Below are 18,176 nucleotides of genomic sequence, written 5' to 3' on the forward strand. Positions count from 1 at the left end.
AGAAAATTCAGAAATGTTGAAACCCTGTGTGTTTGGGAGCCATATTGTTGCATCCTGATTGTTAATAGTGACTGACATTGATATATGGGTACCAAGTGTCCTGTGCCTTGGCAGTGCTAGTGTGTAAACATTTACCTCTGCACACCTGAGAACTTTAGGAAACTAGAGAAAGGAATTCCTGAAGTCAGTACCTGAGCATCACAAATCCTTTCCAGTGTTTCCTTGACAACGAGCAGTCTTTTCAGCCCAGCCTCACCTGTGGTCACATTTGCCCTTTTCTATTGCATCCCACAGCATGGCAGTGCAGGTCTCACCCAAGTGCATGGAACTAGTCAGGCTCCACCTATTCCCTTGAGGGCTCAGGTCTGTCCCAGCTCTGGCTTGGCCACTTGACTGTTTTGTGCCAGTGCTTGGTGTCAAGGCTGGGTTACAAACAACCTTGCCTAAAGGTGAACAAACAATATGTTGCCTTTGTACTTTGCGCTCCAGTAATGTGTACTGGTACCTTTTTACTTCTGTATGATGTACCTTAAGACAGCCAGGGAGCAGGAGACACTACCTCGTTTTCATTTGAGAGAAGTACAACTGGGGTCAAGAATGTCTTTGGATGGCATCATGCCAATCAGTGGTTAGGTATGTAGCTGCTGCTGGAATTCGGATTTTTATTTAGGGTTTGGGGCAGATCTGTCTGTGTTACAATATGTCTCAGAAAATTCTTGGCATGTGTAGTAGCATTATAGCAGTAGTGGGAACAGATGAGGCAGATATAGAGGGAAAACAGAACTGTGTGCTCTGCAACATGGCTGGTTGTGGATGTGGTCACGCTACCTTCACAGCAACCCTGAAGGCATTCTTTCCTACAGATGAGTTGCCCAACCTAGGGATGTCACATGGCTTGACCACAGCCAGTGTGATTCTTGTAGTGGCTCCTGGATTTTAATCTAGACTGATTTTACTAGGAACTCATACTCTAAGCTACTATATAATTTTAAACCATATTACATAGATGCCTATGCAACTACATATGTATGCTGGTAATGTGTTTTTTAAATTAAAGACAAGGCCAATGCCAACTCCTGTGGTGCAAACATCCTAAGAGGAATGAAATAGTTGACTAAAACCCTGCATTTCTGGCCATGACAGGGCAGATGGCTCAAGAGCATGGAACTCAAGCACTCAGACTTTAGGTCAAGGGATACAGATTCAAGTAGTTATACTCAAGTGTCACTGGTGAGTCACATGTCACAACATTTACTTTCCTTGGATGCTGCCGGAATACTCTGGCTCTTTGGCTTGTAGTTAATTTCGTGGACTTCTGCTGAGTCCCCAGATCGGAAAACAGGAAACATAGGATAGTTTTCTGCACTTAGGCTGCTTGGATCTAGACTCCCTGGTTCTCTTCTACTTGTGCTGTGACTTTGCATGCCTCTGAAATTTTTCTGCTTCAGTTTCCTCCTATGTACAGTGATTAGGGTTGTGATTGTCAAGTAAGTGGATGTAGGTAAAGCCCTGGGACTAGTGCTGGGCTCACCAATGAAACCACCCCTTAGGGGAAAGTCCTGTGGAAACATCTAGCATGCGGTGATGCCCTGCCCCAGAAGACGTGTGGATTTCTGGGCAGAGCACACATCCAAAGAGGGAAGGGAATTGAGGGGCCCACACTTGCCCCATACCTGCTACATGCCAGGTGCTCTGTGCAGGAAATGTTCATCACACACCTTAACACCCTGAAGAAGTGATGCAGTGTCACCTGAAAGAGATAAGCTATGCCTTTCAGTTCCATTCCCTCCTAATCCCAAGGCACAGGTGCTAGGGAACCTTGCCTTGTCCAGTGTGGTGCTAGAACTGGGCCTCAACAGACTTTGCTTTGATTATACCTGTCTGTCTACATGACAGTCATGGATGACACCATCCCTAGTGCCCCTGTGAGTCTGCATTGATAGGAAGGTGAGAGGGAGCAGGGTGGGCAGCCAGCAGCTTATGAACCTGTCAGCTGACAGGCATTCTTGGAAAGCACAAATATAGCATGGCTATAAAAAGATGAAGGTGCACTACTCTGAAAACTGTGAGCAAGTCAGGAGTGCCACTGTGGCTGAGTGACAAAGCGGGGAAGCAAACTGCATAACTGAAAAACTAGGGACCGTAAAGGCCAAGCAGAGATGCCGACAAGCCCAAGACCACAGACAATCAGACCCAAATTAGAATTTGGCCAGCAGATAAAACACTAAGTTATGAAGCTAATGGATTCCAGTGAGTTGTTCTGGGAAGTGTGAAAGGAATCCTAGGGACCATGAGCCTGGGCTGCTCTGCCCTGCTCACTAGCACTGCAAAGCTGAAGTGGAGAGCTGGGAGGCTGCCTCTTTGACCTAGGGACTTCCTTTCTAACCGCCACTGTCCTTTTCCCTACCTAGCCTGTGGTTCAGAGCTTCAAGGTAGAGTACCCGGAGGTGTTGCTGTCCTGCATAGCTTCTGCTGAAGGCAAAGCAAGGGCCTTTTCTGACTTTGGATTGGAGGTAATCATACTGTAACCCCTGTGGCATGGTGCTTTTGCCTCACTGGTTTCTGCCTATAGCTCTAAAGTTATAATCTTAACTCAATTGCTGGTGCTATATGTGTGGTCTGGCATCCAGAAATTGGGTAAAAAGCTGCACAGATACTTAGAAAATGACAGAGGGGACCTTGGGGACCTGCCAGACTGCTGTCCTCACTAGGCAATGTTCTTGTGTGGGATAGAGACCTTGCAGGTGAGGAGGGTGAGGCAAGATAGCAAAAAGGCTATATATGCGTGTCCCCCACAAACAGAAGCAGAACTCTAGGGCTTGAGGAAAATCTAGAAGGATCTCACATCACCAACTTTAAAAAACTATGCATGTGTTTATGTAATTTGTGTGTGTCCATGCTACAGTGTATATGGAAGTCAGAGCTTGTGGGAATGGGTTCTAGAGTCCACCACATGGGTCCCAGTGATTAAACTCAGTGCGAGTGCCTTTACCTGCCGAGCCATCTCAGCGCCCCACTCACTAACTTCTGACATTGAGGAATGCCAAGCCCCTTCTTCCAGACTGTGGCTGTGGACAGAGCATCCTGAGAAAATGGTAAGCTGCTCCCTGAGCTCCCCAGACCTGCCACCAGCCACAGCAGAGAAAGAGCATGCTCTGATGTTTTACTTTCGGTGGTGATGCAAAGCCATGGTTTCCTGGAACTGTCGCTGCTGTGACCGTTCTCTAGCTCTGGGGCAGTTGGGTTTCTTGGCGCTACTTCCCAGCATTCCACCTCCCAGTGTCGAAGTGCTTCCTGTCCAGGTGAGTGTCTGGTGCTCAGATGTTTAGGAGCATGACTTCAGTGTATGGCTGTTGAAGCATTATGCCCAATACCCATAATTTACCATGTGAAAAACCTTGGCCTCAGAACTTATGCCTCTCAGGTGAATTTTGCATTTGGAAATTCATAAACGTCTGTGTAACTTTGAGAGTTTTTAAAGTAGCATGGCTCTGTGACAGACTTCATCTTCTCTGATATGGGAAGTCCTTGTGTCCTTCCACCGAGTCCTTGCCAGCTTCATGCTGTGACTCTATCACTCACCATGTTAGCTACAAACAGGGATGGGGTGTCTGAACCCGACCCGTACAAATTCTCTGAATTAACTCTTTAGTGTGGATGTGCTTCAGAAGAAGTGTAGAGCTGAACCTTTTCTCTGGGATTTGCTTCGTGGGCATGATGGATATGGGACGGACTTTCCAGCTGCCTCTTCGTGGTGATCAGGTGATTGTGTGTATGTGCCTGTGGTTTCAGGAGCCACATGAGGCCCAGCCACAGCAGGTGGGATTTCTTTAGGAGCTGCTTCCTACTTTGACCAGTAATAGTGGGAAATTTGAATTTTTCTTCTTCTTGAGACAGGGTCTCTATGTAGTTTTGGCTTGTCCCAAATTCAGATTTTTGCCTGTTCTCGGGTTAAAGGTGTGTTGATAACACCCTGTCAACTTTGAATTTCTTCATCATTGAGTTTTCTTTCTACTTGGCATGCCCCAGTTTAATTTCTGAGTTAAGCCCTGCCTCTGTAACATCCATCTTTTCCATGTATGCCTGAAACCCTAGTGAAGTCCAGGCCTGCCATGCCTAGAACTGTGCCACCAGGGAAGTCCTCCTCACAGGCCCCTTCCTGTTACCTGTTTCCAGTGTCATTTGCCCATACCCCTCTAGAGTTATTTTCTGGACCCAGTTAGTCCTGAGTTTGATGAGTGCAGCACATAGGATCTGCTGCAAAGAGTTCCGTTGTAGACTCGCTCTGCGCCTCCTGTTACTTACCAGCTGTGTGGCCTTAGGCAAACACTACAAGCCTCCTGTACCTCATTTTCTTCCTCAGTGAAATGTGATGGCTAGGAGGCTTTAGTGAGATGGTATCTGTATGGTGACCATCCCAGTGTGATACACAGCTGTCTCCAGCTGTGCAGGGCAGATTAGTTGGCCATCCCCTCCCCCAGGTCCTTCCAATGGTCTGGCTACTCTCCATTTCCTTTTTGGTACATACTTCCTATACCCTGACCTAGGATGAAAATCAGACCAGGACACGTTACCAGTGAAAGTGTTTTTAATAGTTAAATTATTTAAATAGACTTTTCAATTTCCATGGGAAATCATAATTGTATCATTTTTGCAAGAGCAGGAATAAAAAGAGTGCACACACCCCTTAGAGGGAACAAAGAGCTAGCACTGCACGCTGTCACCAGTCACTGCTGGAAGGGAGAGGAGCCTTCACGAGGCCTGACCCACAGGGAGAACACAGTATAAACGCAGCACGCACACTGTACTCTGGTTGGAAGCTAAACAGAAACCTGCCAGCATTGGCAGGACACGTGGAGGGCAAGGAACTGGAGAACAATTTGAAGAAGCAGCCCCCTGTGTCAGAGGTGAGGGCAATGCAGGACTCGGGTGAAGTGGGCGAGCACAGAACAGGTGCAGGTATGGACTCTGGGCTCATACTTTGCTTTTGGGTGCTGTGTTCAAAGGAGGAAGGGGAGGGTGGTGAAGGTGGCATCAAAGTAACACTGAGCTGGCACGTAGCTGCCACCTCACCTCTATTCTCCTGTTAGAGGGGAGAATAATTGCGCCCTGAGAAGCAATGAAAGATCTGGGCACAGACAGTAAGGATGCTGTTCAAGTTTATCTGTGATAGAATATCATTTTCCAAATGTGTTCTTAGAAATTATAAAAATAGTATTTTCCCCTCAGTATATTTAACTATCCCCTCCCACTAAAACTAACAGGTTTTGTTTTTTTTTTGCTAATTTTCCTTTATGGGTAACTATGCCTGTGTTTGCAGGTAGAAGGCAAGGCCACACCCTTTCCCCAAACTTGAGGCCTACACATTACATCCCCAGGTCACAGGGACCCTCTCCAAGACAGCCTCCGGCACCTGGGCCAGCTGAGTAGGCCATATAGTCTGGGTGTCCTCCAGCCCTAGCCATTGCTGAGCTGCCTCTGAAGGGAGAGAAACTTCATACAACATTTGACACAGCCTGGGGTGGGAGCAATGCCTTCTGACTTCTTGTTCTATTTGCATTTATTTACTTGGGAAGTAGGATGTGTGTAGATGGGGCTTAGAAAGAGAGGGACCAGCATGGTCCCTATGTCTTCTACTTAAATGGAATGTGTAATATCCCAGAGAACACACACCCCTGGCTGTGCCTAGGAAAACCAAAAACTGCCAAGTGTGAAATGAGGGGAACACACCCTGCAGGGAGAGGCTCCACGGCATGAACGCACACATACAGCATAGAGGAGCAGAAATGCCCTGCTGTGCACAGCTGTTTCCTAATATAGAGAATTTACAAAATATAGAATTTGGTATAGATCTCCAAGGTTTCAATAATACAAAATAAAGAATACAAAAAGACAAGTTGGGGTTCCCACCTCCCTACCCCAGTGGTATCCTCAATTGCTTGTGTGTCTCTTACACGCATACAACTAGCATAGTCTAAAGAAGGGCACAGAAAACTTGTTTTGTTTTATTTAATAAATATTTTCTTTTGCTCAGAGCCACCGCTCCTTGCTTGTTGTCCTCTTGCCTCCCCTTGTCAACAATCCTGTTTCCCTTACAGGGCACTGTCTGTGCATGGAGGTGCAGACAGAGGATGGCACAGGCCACGCCTCTCCAATTCCTGCATTCCTGCCCCCAAAACACCATCAGGGGCATGGCTTCTCCACAGTGAAGCAGACCCTAGAGATTACTGGATGCCCCCAGGTCAGCTTCGAGCCTGCCTACCTACCTATCATGGCCAAGGCCTCTCCTCAGGCCAGCCACCATGTGCCATGCTGCACCACCAATGTGGCACCCCCATCATGCAGCAGCAGCACCTGTCAGAAAACTCAAGGCTCAACTCAAGTCTAGCGGAATCTTCTGCCAAGGGAAACATCTTTGGTCAGCTTGGTGCTCGCAGGACACTGGCACCCTGGGTCTTGGCCAAAGGCCATGCCCACCAGCAAAGGCAGAAGTTGCTTCTGAGTCAAAGTGAAAATTTTACCAGCACAGCTGTGAGACTGGAGCACAGGCCCCATCTGCTCATGGTTCAAAAGAAGCTGTCCCATTCCTCTGGAGGCCAGGTTGCTGGCACCTCGAGCTGGCATCTGCTAACTGAGGGGAGGCCCTCCATTGAGGAAGTAGGTCATCATCTCACCCTTGCCCTTGACCTTGACCACACCGCGGCACTCCAGCTGGTATGTGTTGGCGGCCAGCACCTGGTACATGTCTGTAGTGACCTGAGGACACAGAGGGAGGGCGAGGACAGGCAATCAGTGAGTGACCTTATCCATGAGCTACTATGTGTGTCTACGCCATGCTGCTGTCTTGACTTGAGAGTGGGGAAGGCCCTCCACCACTGCCTCTTGGGGACAGGGAGGGGTTCATCTATGGAAACTACTTAGAAACAGAGTGGTGGTAGTTGTGGTCAGCACTTCCCTGTTCTGGGCACTGTGACAAGCACCTATGTGGGCCACTTAAGGTGCTACTTGAGCATGGGCTTGAGTCCATAAACTGTGGCTTCCAGAGTAGCATTGTCCCATGGAACTCAGCAAACAGATACTGCCAATAGCCGAGGGTAGGACTTGGGTCTTTTCTAGAGAATGGCTCCATGATGGAGAGAGGGCAAGGCCTGACACCTTGGACAGCATCCAACAATTCATTTGGGCAGGGAAAACAAATGAGAGGACATTCTAATCCAAACAGCATAATACAGCAAAAATACCTTGGAAATGGTACAATTAGCACTTGTAAGAACAGGCTAGGGAAAGCTGACTTCCCACAGTGCACCGGGACCTTCAGGCATGTGGCAGTACATCTTGTATCAGAATGGAACAAGAACCACAAGTCTGAGGGAATTGAAGGAAGGGACTGAAGAGCTGCAGGCCCAGGGTCATGAATATGAACATGCAAAGGATGGAGAAAGGGAAGGTAGTTCCCATTCCCCTTGGATGCTGGCACCATATAGACCCCAGCATCCTCAGCAGGCCTGGAAAACTGCAAGCCCTGCTGGGTGACCTTCCCCTACAGTTGTCTGCTCTCCTGTACAGCTGGCTGGGGAGGCCCAGGCTTCCCATTGGCACTCTTAGGTCTGTCTGCCCCACTATGCTCAGTAGAGGCTTCTGCACAGGCCTGGGGCTCTGTCCAGGGTACTGAAAGTCTGACCCATCCCTGTTTATCAGCCCTGGCAGCACATCACCCTGGGATCTGAAGAGAAACTGAGCTGTGTGTGGCCTGCAGTGAAAAGCTCCTGGTGACAGGCCCTTCATGAGGTGGCTGCGCTTGGACTCACCTGGATGCGGTCAGGTACCCCAGTGCTGTCCATACGGCTGGCCACATTTACTGTATTTCCCCAGATGTCATACTGAGGCTTGCGAGCCCCAATGACTCCAGCCACTACGGGTCCGATGTTGAGCCCTGTGTGGAGAGAAATCAGCCATGCTCGTTAGCTGAAGACCCACACATATCTGGCTTGCCTTTGCTAACATCCACCTCTTGGCATGTGGCAGGTGCTCCTGACCCCTCAGTCTCTGCACAATCCATTCTTGTTAGCTCAAGAAAGCAGGGATCTGTGCACTGTGTCCTTACTCCAACCCTTCCAAGCCCACTGCCATGTGTGCCCTCCTCAAGGTCTCCAGTGGTGTCCAGCATAGTCCAGTACCTTCTCTTTTTAAACATATGATATTCATGTGTCTGGGAGTGTATGGCACATGCATGTGAGGGTGCCTGCAGAGGATGCTGGAGTTAAGGGTGGCTCACTGGACTTAGGTGCTGGGAACCAAAGCCAAGCACTTTGGAAGTACTCTCTAACCTAGGCAGTCTCTCCAGCTGCCCAATGCCTTTTCTTAATCTTCTCTCTTGATCTATTTTCAGCAGCAACTCAAAAAGTCATAGCAAACTCTCTCAAACTCAAACTCACTCTGTCTCCCTTTTTAAACCATTGTTGTTCTTGAGACCTTGCTCCTAGCCCATTTCCTTGTCCTAGTCTTGTCTCTTTCTCAAGTCCTATCAGGCCACATTTGACTTTTTAACCCCACAGGCTATGCTAGTGTGACCACATTGAGCTTGGTGGCATGGTCTTTGGAATAGAAGCCATCTAAGACTACTTAACTGCCTGCTCATAGAGTCTGTCATTCCATTCTCAGTCTGGTCAGTCCAATTGTTGAGACAATTTACAAAAGGGGTATGGGATGAGTGGAGCAACATTGCATGAAACCAAGGACAGAGTTAACACAGATACAGGCTATGTGCTGGCTACAGCAGTGGCCTGGCCTGCAGCAGCCAGGCCCAATCCACAAAGCACTGTGCCCAGAGGGCAAAGTAAACAACCTCTTCAGAGGTAGCCCAATTCCCGACAAAATATCTCCTGGGGACATTAATGATCACAATATTGGTTTTTAGTGATGCAATATTTCAGTTTAATGTGCTAATTTTGAGAACTGAAATGCCAGTATTTTTGTGAATTACTGTTACTTAAAAAAATTGACATCTGAATCATTTATGACTTGAGACATACTCAGGGAGTTGATAATGCATGAAACTTTTGACCAGAACAAAGATCTGCTCATTAGAAAGCATTTCCACTGCTACAAATCTCAAGAGAAGGGAGGACTGCCTCGACTGAGCTCCCTTTGCAGAATGAACTGGCAAACACCCTGCAGAACAGCCCCGTGCCCTCCGGGAGCAGTACACTCAGAGCTGCAGTTCTAGAAGTGTTTTGTGGATGGAGCAGGGGGGGCCCGTGTGAATGCAAAGATGGCTGTAGGTTCACTCAACTCTTCTGCAGAGCTGAAACTCGAATAAAATGGTTGGAATTGATGATAGGGCTTAGCCAGGAAAGGGGCTTTCCACTAAGTCTGATGACCTGAGTTCAATCTCCAGGACCTACGTGGCAGAAGTTGTCCTCTGACCTACACACACACACACACACACACACACACACACACAAAAGCTCCCTTAAAGCCATTCCACAAGACATTTGCCAAAGATGGAGCCCAAAGGTATAACACAGTAGATCACTTGTCTGAAGAATGTGAGGCCCCGAGTTTAATCCTCAGATGCAGTCAAGTGAAGACACACAAGCTTAACAGCACATCACACCCTCCCTAGTGCCTGTCCCAGCATGTGTGGACTACACAGCTTTCAGAGTAGTCGAATGGCCCACACTGAGAACTCAGAAGTAACCAACCCACTTACTGTATGATAGGGGCTAGAGAAAGATCACTGGGTGCTCTTCCAAAGAACCTGAGTTCAATTCCCAGTACCCACTTGGCAGTTCACAACCATTTGTAACTCCAGTTCCAGGGAACTGACAGCCTCTTCTGGATTCTGCAGGTACCAGGCACGTACTTGGTACACACACATACTGTGACAAGACCCTTCTGTACAAGAGGTTCTTAAGCTTACGCTGATTTAAAAGGCTAAAACGTGCCAGAGATAGTAGCTCACATCTATAACCACAACACTTGGGAGGTTGAGGTAGGAAGGCTGTAAAGAGTTCCTGTCTTAAAACACCAGAAAAAGCAGAAATAAAATCATCGGCCAAAGGTAATCCACTTTTGCCATCAGAGTATATGTTCAATATACTTATACATTTGCAAATATGCTAATAACATGCATGTTTCGTATTGAACATGTAATGAGTATTTGGTTTGACTGCTTTTCATTTTTACTGAATAAGTCTGGTGTAAGACTGGCTTTCTACCATTAGACAGAGATGGATACGGGATGGAGCATGGGAGAACCCACAAAGTCCCCCCACCCCCGGCCCCTCACCAATCTTCATCTGGAAGTTGTTGAAGGAGTGCTCATTGATGTACTTCATCTGGTCCATCAGCTTCATGGCGAAGTCTGCGAGAGCTTTGATGTGGGTCTTGCCGGCCTTGTCATAGGTAGAGTCATTGAGGCCAGAGGCAGCCATGTAGGTGCTACCTATGGTCTTGATCTTTTCCAGCTGCTTGAACCGATCCTCACTGATGATCTAGACAGAAGGGGTTTAGACCTGAGTCACCCTCCCATACTGAGGCATTAAGGTTCATAGGATGGAGGGCGAAGTGGAAGTAAACATGGTAGCCTGGTTTTGTGAGTCCCCTCCTTACACAGCCAGAGCATCAACTCAAGTGGGCTCCTCCACACTGCTCCACTAGACAGGGCCTCTGGAGGACAAGGTCACTAATCACTACTAGGTCTCATGCCTTTGACAAGAGAGTTATGTGTCCCTTGCTCATGAAAATCTCCCCTAACTTTATCTAATGTCCCTTTTTCTATTTCCAGGCTTCTGGAAACTTCACAGACACTTTCACCTAACTAATCACTTGAATGCCCTAGGGCAGCAGCCCTTTGAGCACTGCATATTCATCCATCCAGATTGCACTCTGCTCCTGATGTGACGGAACCTTCCCTGCCTGCACATATGATGTGCTCTGCAAGGTTTTAAGGAATAAATTAAGCAATGGCTTGTTTGCCTGACTTCTTCCTTTACCCAGGTCCCTCCTGCTCCCAAATCCCTTCACAGATTCTGGGTCATCTCTGCCTTGGGGCCACTTGGGGCTCAAGTTCAAAGAGAAGGGCAGAAACCCCAGCTCCCACACAGTGACCTTAGGCAGGACTCTTAAAGTGTGGGACCTTGGTTGTCTCACTGTAATTTATGCCAAGAGCCATGATGGCACCTGGGACACATCCAGATTCCTGCCATCAGAGCCTCTGCCAGATGGAGAAAGGGGGCAGCAGGGACGTGTTGGGGCCCTGGGAGCACCTCATCAAAGTCTGCGATGATCTCATTGAGCAGCCGCAGGCACTCAACGCCCTCATTGTTGGCCTCCAGCTCCACATAGAACTCAGAGAAGTTGGCGATAGAGGCAAACATGACAGCCACACACTCGCAGGACTGGTAGTATAGCTCATCGTTGCGCCGCTCACGGGCCAGGAAGTGGGCAGCCACGTCCTTGGGCAGAATGTTGTGCAGCAGGCGCCGGTTATAGGCCTGCAGCTCCTCCATCTCCTCCTTCTCCTCTGTGGCCTGGGGATAGAGGACTCAGTGAGAGGGGACAGAAATGGCCCTAAGCACTTAGGGTGCCAACTGGTAAGTGCCGGCTGCCTCCGCTTCTGCATGTTCTCCAAACAGCATGAGAAGAGACAGGAGTGGCTGACAATCCCACTGCCTCTGGCTAACAAAACATACAGAAGGGAGCAAAGAGTCTACAGGTCTCCCTAAGACTGGAGCTGGCAGCTGAGAAGAGCCATGATCCAAGTTCACACCCCAAACAGCCCTCCACCACACCCTAACCCTACATTTTCTCAAGACTAGAAAATGCAATCAGAAAAGCAGTATGCCAGAATGACTCTACTGGACTGGTCCCTCAGGAACATGGCCCTGGTCCTGCCCATATCTGCTTCCCATTAGAGGAGACTTGCTTTGGAGCCAGCCAAGACCAACCACTCAGGAGGAATTTGGTATCAGCCAGGGTGGGTTGAGGATATCACCTCACTGGCTTTGGTTTCCCCTAATTTGGGTTCTGGATCCGCACAGACAGATTTGAGCTCTTGCATGAAGGTAACGCTGGCCCACATGAGGCTGAAGTAGAGGCGGTTATACATAGAGGTGTGGTAAGGAGCCTGATCAGAGTGGTGTCAGCTGTATCCTCCATCCTGATGGCAGACAAAATCGTCCGCTTCCTGGGAGTGGCTATGTGGGTTGGCAGGCAGAGAGTATCAATAGCAGAGATGTTTTAAAAGACCCACCCAGTGTCTCTGGCGCTTTCCAACACAAAAAGGTATGTTTCAGTGCAAACAGATTCTCTAGCTGGGTCGTGGCTGGATCTCAGGGTCCGTCCTGGTCTTCCTTGTGGACAGTGGCTGTCCAAGAGAAGGATCTTCTCAAGGCTACAGGACCCAAAGCCAGAGGACACGGAGAGTCCCAAGGCAGGCCTGAGAACCCCAGGTAAGAGGATCTCATCGCCACAGTTGGGTGACTTTTAGAATTGTGGCTGGGAGAACTCAGGCTACACTGAGACCCAGGGACCTCTGCACACCTCCCTCCTTTTTCCTACCACCCTGCACTTCCAGGTAAGTCCAATGGTTTGCACCGACTTCCTGCCTAGCCTTTGCCCTGGGGACTTAATGTTCCTATGAGATGGGCACTTGGACCATGTCTCTCCTTATGAACAGCAAGCCACCTGTGCCTGCCTCTGAGCCAGTTCTCAGCACACGCCCTCCTCCTAGGACGGCAGACAGGTGCAAAGGCACAGGGCAGTGAGGGTGGAGCGTGACAGTCGCATCTTCCTTGTCAGGTCTGCTGCTTGCATGTTTCTGTTATCTGACGGCTGCTGTCCTCCCAGCTCCCCAAAGCCCAGAAAAATAGGAGATGTAAAGACTTGCTGGCGTCATAAGCCTGATGGTCAGCTTCAGGGGAAAGCAAACATCGGCTGGTGACAGGGAGAAGCCATTCACATAAGCAGGGGACACTGGAGTCAATGCCCTCCATCCCAGTGCCTAGCCCTCAGAGCCTGGGAAAGTCTGTGGAGGTAGGAGGCAGAGGGACGGGGGACAAGGGCAGAGGGGAAGCTTGAGGGGAGCAGGGACTATTTCTACCAAGTCATCAGTTACTAGGAAAGATGGGGGGGGTTCTTTTTCCCGGGGAGGCACTGGCGAGCAGAGTGGGGAGACCTGAAAGAAGTCAGAGGCACTAGATCAAAGGGGGTTCTGGAAGGAGCGCATGATTTAAACAAACAACTGAAGTGGTGCACACGCAGCAGTAACATGCACACGGAGGTTCTGTCTCCATAGAAGCGGTGCATACATGGCAGCACACATGTACACAGAGGTTCTCTGTCTCCATATAAGTGGTGTACACACGGCAGTATTCACGCACACAGAGGTTCCCTGTCTCCATAGAAATGGTGTACACACGGCAGAATACATGCACACAGAGGTTCTCTGTCTCCATATCCATGGATACACATCTGTGTCCTCAAAGGACTGGATGAGCCATCGAGTACTCAGATCTCAGTTTCTAAACATGATTCTCCACCAGGAAGAATCAGAAATCCTCGAAAGGGTCGCTGAGTCCTGGCCTAAAGCCAGAAAAATACCAAAAAAACTGAGGCATTGTGCTGTGCCAGGAGGGAAGGGGGTGCTCAAAGGATGGTGGAGAAGTGTCCCATGGCGGCCACCAGCCAAACCTACAGTGATGTGAGTATGAAAATAACTAGCAAGGGGCAGATCATGACCTGTGGGCTTAAGGAACTGGGGAATGGTGATAACACAGATCAGTAAATGAAGAAGCAGATTAATGGCCAGGGACTACTTCTTAGAGCGCACTGTCACCTAGAAGGAAGGAAGGACAAACTCAGAGCATCACAGCTGGTCAGCTGGTATCTCTCCTGCAAGGGGGGGGGGGCAGCTTGAAAACAGATTCTATTATGTAGTGCTGGCTCATTTGGTACTTGCTATAGAGACCAGGCTGGCCTCAAACCTGCAGCCATTCTCCTGTCTCTGCCTCCCAAGTACTGGGATTATAGGCATGGGCCAAGCTACTAACTGGCATCTCTGTGCGAGACACATGAAAGAATCAACAGATACAGAGGCTGAAGATCAGAAAACTGTTGCGACATCATACTGAAAGGCATACAGAGGGGAGAAGTGTGGCCGAGGGCAACTCCAGTAGGTGATCAGGGTCAACACCGTGGTGGGAGGAGAGAGTCAGTTGCCTGGCTCTAGGCACTGACCGTGCCGAGCACCTCTACCCCTGGTCTCTGCCAGGAATGCATGGTCCAAGTGTGCACGAGGACACAGACTGACAAGACCTTTATGACTGGTTGAGACTCAAAGATGAGAAAACAGGAGACCTGATGAGTGAGTTCAGAGTACTCCTAGAGAGGGCCTGAGCCAGAATCAGGAGAGCTGGCAAAACATGATGTGGCCAGAGTGCCATGGTGAGTTCCTACAGGGAGTGGGGCAGGGGGCAGTGCGGTGCCTTGTCTTGAAAGACATCCAGCGCTGACAGATATATGTCAGAAAGTAGGGGTGGATACAAAACCAACTAGAAGAGCGGGACTGCTGGACCTCAGTATGCAGTTCTTGCAGCATTTCTGTAGATGGGAGATTTTTGTTTTGTTTTGTTTTGTTTTTTGAGACAGGGTTTCTCTGTAGCTTTGGGACCTGTCCTGGAACTAGCTCTTGTAGACTAGGTTAGCCTTGAACTCACAGATTTGCCTGCCCCTGCCTCCCGAGTGCTGGGATTAAAGATGTGCGCCACCACCGCCCAGGAAAGGGAGATTATTTTTAAAACGTGCCCAGGGCTGGGGAGAGACCCCAGTCCTAAAGTGTTTGCCTTGCAACCACAATGACTTGAGTTCAGTCCCCACAGCCTGTGTGTTTTTGTGTTTGTCTCACTGGTTGTTTTTAAAGCCAGGCGTGGTGGGATTAGCTTTGGATCCTAGCACCCCCAGGTGAAGATAAGAGGATCTCTGGGACTCACTGGCCCTTGCGCACTCACGTACATTTGTGCATTCGCATACACACTTGTATCCATCCACATGTATCAGAAAACACAAACTCACAACAAGCCAAACACAGAGATAAAAATATGAAAAGGGCACCAGGGGTGTGAGACTCCGGGGAGGATACCAAAGGGAAAGATAATCTATTGTTCCTACGGCCCAGTGGGACAGAGCGGAAGGACACTAGTGACAAAGGAGAACTAGAAGCTTAAAATGGCTTTAGCTTAGTGAAGGGCCTCTGGCCAAAGCGACAGAAGTCTTGTTCCTCTCCCCAACATAGTCCCCCTTGCTACAGTGGAGAGACAGGGATCACCACTCAGCCCGGGAGGGTCAGACAACAAGCTGGGAGGCCTCGGCTCTCACAGGAACACTGCTTCCCACCCTTTCTGGATCCCAGGGCCTTCGCTGGCTGCAGCTATGCCACCCAGCAGAGGCTAGCAACAGGCTACCTCTTCTTAAAGCCTCCGCAACACAGCTGGGGTGCACAGTGGCAACCACCAGCAGAGGCTAGCGACGGGCTACCTCTTCTTAAGGCCTCTGTGACACAGTCAGGGTGCACAGTGGCGACCATCTTGGGAGTGGCACCCTGGGGAGCCATGGAGGGAGACAGAAGTGAGGGTGTGAGCGCCAATGGGAGGGCATGGGCTCGAGGTCCCACAAAACCTGCTCGACTCTGGGAACTTCTCAGAGAGGAGAGATGACAGGTGATACCTCAGCTCACTGACAGCCTGGACTTTAGGAGGGGGCATTCCCCAGGGAAAATAGACAGCAATGCTCCTAGGTCCCCTAGCCACAGGGCACTTCCACCTCAGACCTGACAGCCAGATCCCATGCAGTACACCTTACAGAAGGGACAACCAGATGGCCAGCTACACACAGCATCCAACCTAAAGCAGGGTCTCCTGCCCAGTCAGCAATCTTCAGTTTTGATATTAAGAAGTCTGAGACAGAAGGGGCTTGCCATGGTCCGGAAATAGGGAGGACCCAGGAGAGATGTAGAGGCTGGACTTGGGCTAAGCCATGGGAGGGGTTGGACTCAAAGGTCAAGGCAGCAGACCTGAGTGGAAGTCATCTTTCTCTGGGATGCTCTTAGATGCTCCCTCCTGGCCTTTCTAAGATAGTCTATCAGATAACAAGGCTGTTACTGGCACCTAGGGCCCTCACCTGACCTCTAGGTAGCCCTTCTTCCAGGTGACCATAATTCCTGGGTATGAGGCTGGAGAGCAGGGAGCAGAACTGCCAGCACAGGGCAGTCAGACAGGATGAGACCAAAGCAGGGTACCAAGTGTCAGGGAGTACACTGAGGCCAGCTGCGCTCCCATGCAGCTCTGATCCAGGGCCACCCACCTGCAGTTTCCACAGGAAGTCAAGGCGAGCAGTGGACTCCACCTGCTGGGCATGAAGATACAGAGCCAGCACGAAGACAGAGATGACGATCGGTGTCACCACCTTCAGCGCCACCTTGGTTGCATGCTCAGGGCTGTCAATGAGAGGTAAGCAGGCTTGCGCTCATCCTGGTACTTCAGTACGCTCTGAGGACTCCCCAGCCTTCTTCCACCCACAAGAGCTCCCCGTCCTTCCCCCTGCTCCTCCCCTCCTGTGCAAGTTCCCTGAGGCGCCTCCTTCAGGAAGCCTTTCGGCAGTGCGGGGAAGTGGTTTTTCCTGCGTGCCTTATAGTCTTGTCACTGGGTGAGCTCCTCTGGTCACCTCAGATAGTGAGCTCAGCTCTCCTACGGAGCAGCAGCAGTAGGGCAGAGTCAAGGTAATCAAGGCCAGCCTGATGACCGTGTCTCTGGACAGTCGGGTAAGTCAACCCTGTAATCTTGTCCTCATCGGTAAAATGGGGTGATGTCCCCATTTCCAGACTTTAGTAAGGAGAAAGATGCTGTACAGCATGCCCCGTGAGGAGCCAGGAATAGAGCAGGCCTCCCCAAGTGGAGGCTGTCACTGTAGAGCCATGTTCCTGCTCATCTGGTACATGCTCACAGACAGTTCTCGTTCCAAACCTGCTCAGTTTGCAGCACAAAGCCCAAACCCTGAATGCTGGGACTGACTCCTGCCCACCCCTCCTGGATGTAGGGCCAGCCTCACAGCCTGTGCCTAGCCTGTACCGGGAGGGAAGCAGGCTCTATCCCTAGTTCTATGATAGAGGACTGAGCTCGGGGATCCTGACTGGAAGCTGGAAGCTTTAAAGCAATCTTTGGGGGATCGTCTTAGGTCAGATGAAACTGTCATGGGACCTTTAGAGCACCTCGCAGTATGGAGATCAAAATAGTCCAGGGACTGCCTGACTACAGGCCTGCCTGCCCCTGGCTCAAGGGCCTCCTTGCCTGCTCCAGCTACCTCCTCCACTGCTCCTGATCACAAGGCCCCTCCTACCTGGGAGGCTGGGGCCCTATCACAGAAGAGTGTCCACTCACCACTGGGAAGTCCCGTTGTTGCTGAAGTCTCTGTGAAGAAAAGTTGGGGAGACTGTTCAGTCTCCAGACCCCCTTGACCCCCAGCCTCTGCTGTGTTCCCAAAGCTCTCCTCTGTTGCCCTAGTTACTACAGCACTTGGCCCTCCTCAGCCAAGGGCACTCTGAGCAGTATGGCTGCAGAAAGCTCATCTTAGCCAGTATCTGGTCACCCTGACCAAGGTTGCTCAGTTCTTACCCAAGACCCTATCTGTCCTTGTCCCATAGCCACCTGCCTATCTCAGGCCTATGCTGCCATTCGAAGGAGTGGAGGGGAACCCTGCACCTGCGCCTTCCCAGATGGCCACTGCTGGTCACACGGAGCTACCAGGCTTTGAAATAAGGGAAGAGCAAATTAAAGGAGGCTGTGCACGTAAATACATTCTAAATATATCGGGGGAAAGGTAAAATAGTTTTCGAATAATTAACAATTGGTTGCATCTTTTAAAGATGGTATGTTGGATATAGTGGTTCTATAAAATTGTTATTAAAATTAATTGCACTGCTGGGTGGTAGTGGTGCATGCCTTTAATTCCAGCACTCGGGAGGCAGAGGCAGGCAGATCTCTGAGTTCGAGGTCAGCCTGGTCTACAAGAGCTAGTTCCAGGACAGGCTCCAAAGCTAAAGAGAAACCCTGTCTCAGAAAAACACACACACACACACAAAAATTCATTGCACCTTTGGTCTGAGGCGTTGCTCAGTGGTA

General features: G+C 49.8%; 1 protein-coding gene across 1 annotated transcript in view; it reads right to left on the reverse strand.

Annotated features, from left to right (window-relative positions):
- Positions 1–4,570: 4,570 nt before the first annotated feature.
- Adcy5 (adenylate cyclase 5) overlaps positions 4,571–18,176 on the reverse strand; it is a 150,050-nt gene continuing 136,444 nt past the window's right edge. Inside the window, exons 16-21 of the mRNA XM_087901106.1 lie at positions 17,436–17,465; positions 16,363–16,495; positions 11,271–11,534; positions 10,292–10,496; positions 7,809–7,933; positions 4,571–6,756 (exon numbers count right to left, since the gene is read on the reverse strand). Of these exons, the coding sequence (XP_087757232.1) occupies positions 6,628–6,756; positions 7,809–7,933; positions 10,292–10,496; positions 11,271–11,534; positions 16,363–16,495; positions 17,436–17,465 (886 nt within the window). The 3' untranslated portion in view covers positions 4,571–6,627. The remainder of the gene's footprint in view (positions 6,757–7,808; positions 7,934–10,291; positions 10,497–11,270; positions 11,535–16,362; positions 16,496–17,435; positions 17,466–18,176) is intronic.

This window comes from Myodes glareolus, chromosome 2, assembly GCF_982192425.1.
Source record: "Myodes glareolus chromosome 2, mMyoGla1.1, whole genome shotgun sequence".
Taxonomy (NCBI): domain Eukaryota; kingdom Metazoa; phylum Chordata; class Mammalia; order Rodentia; family Cricetidae; genus Myodes; species Myodes glareolus.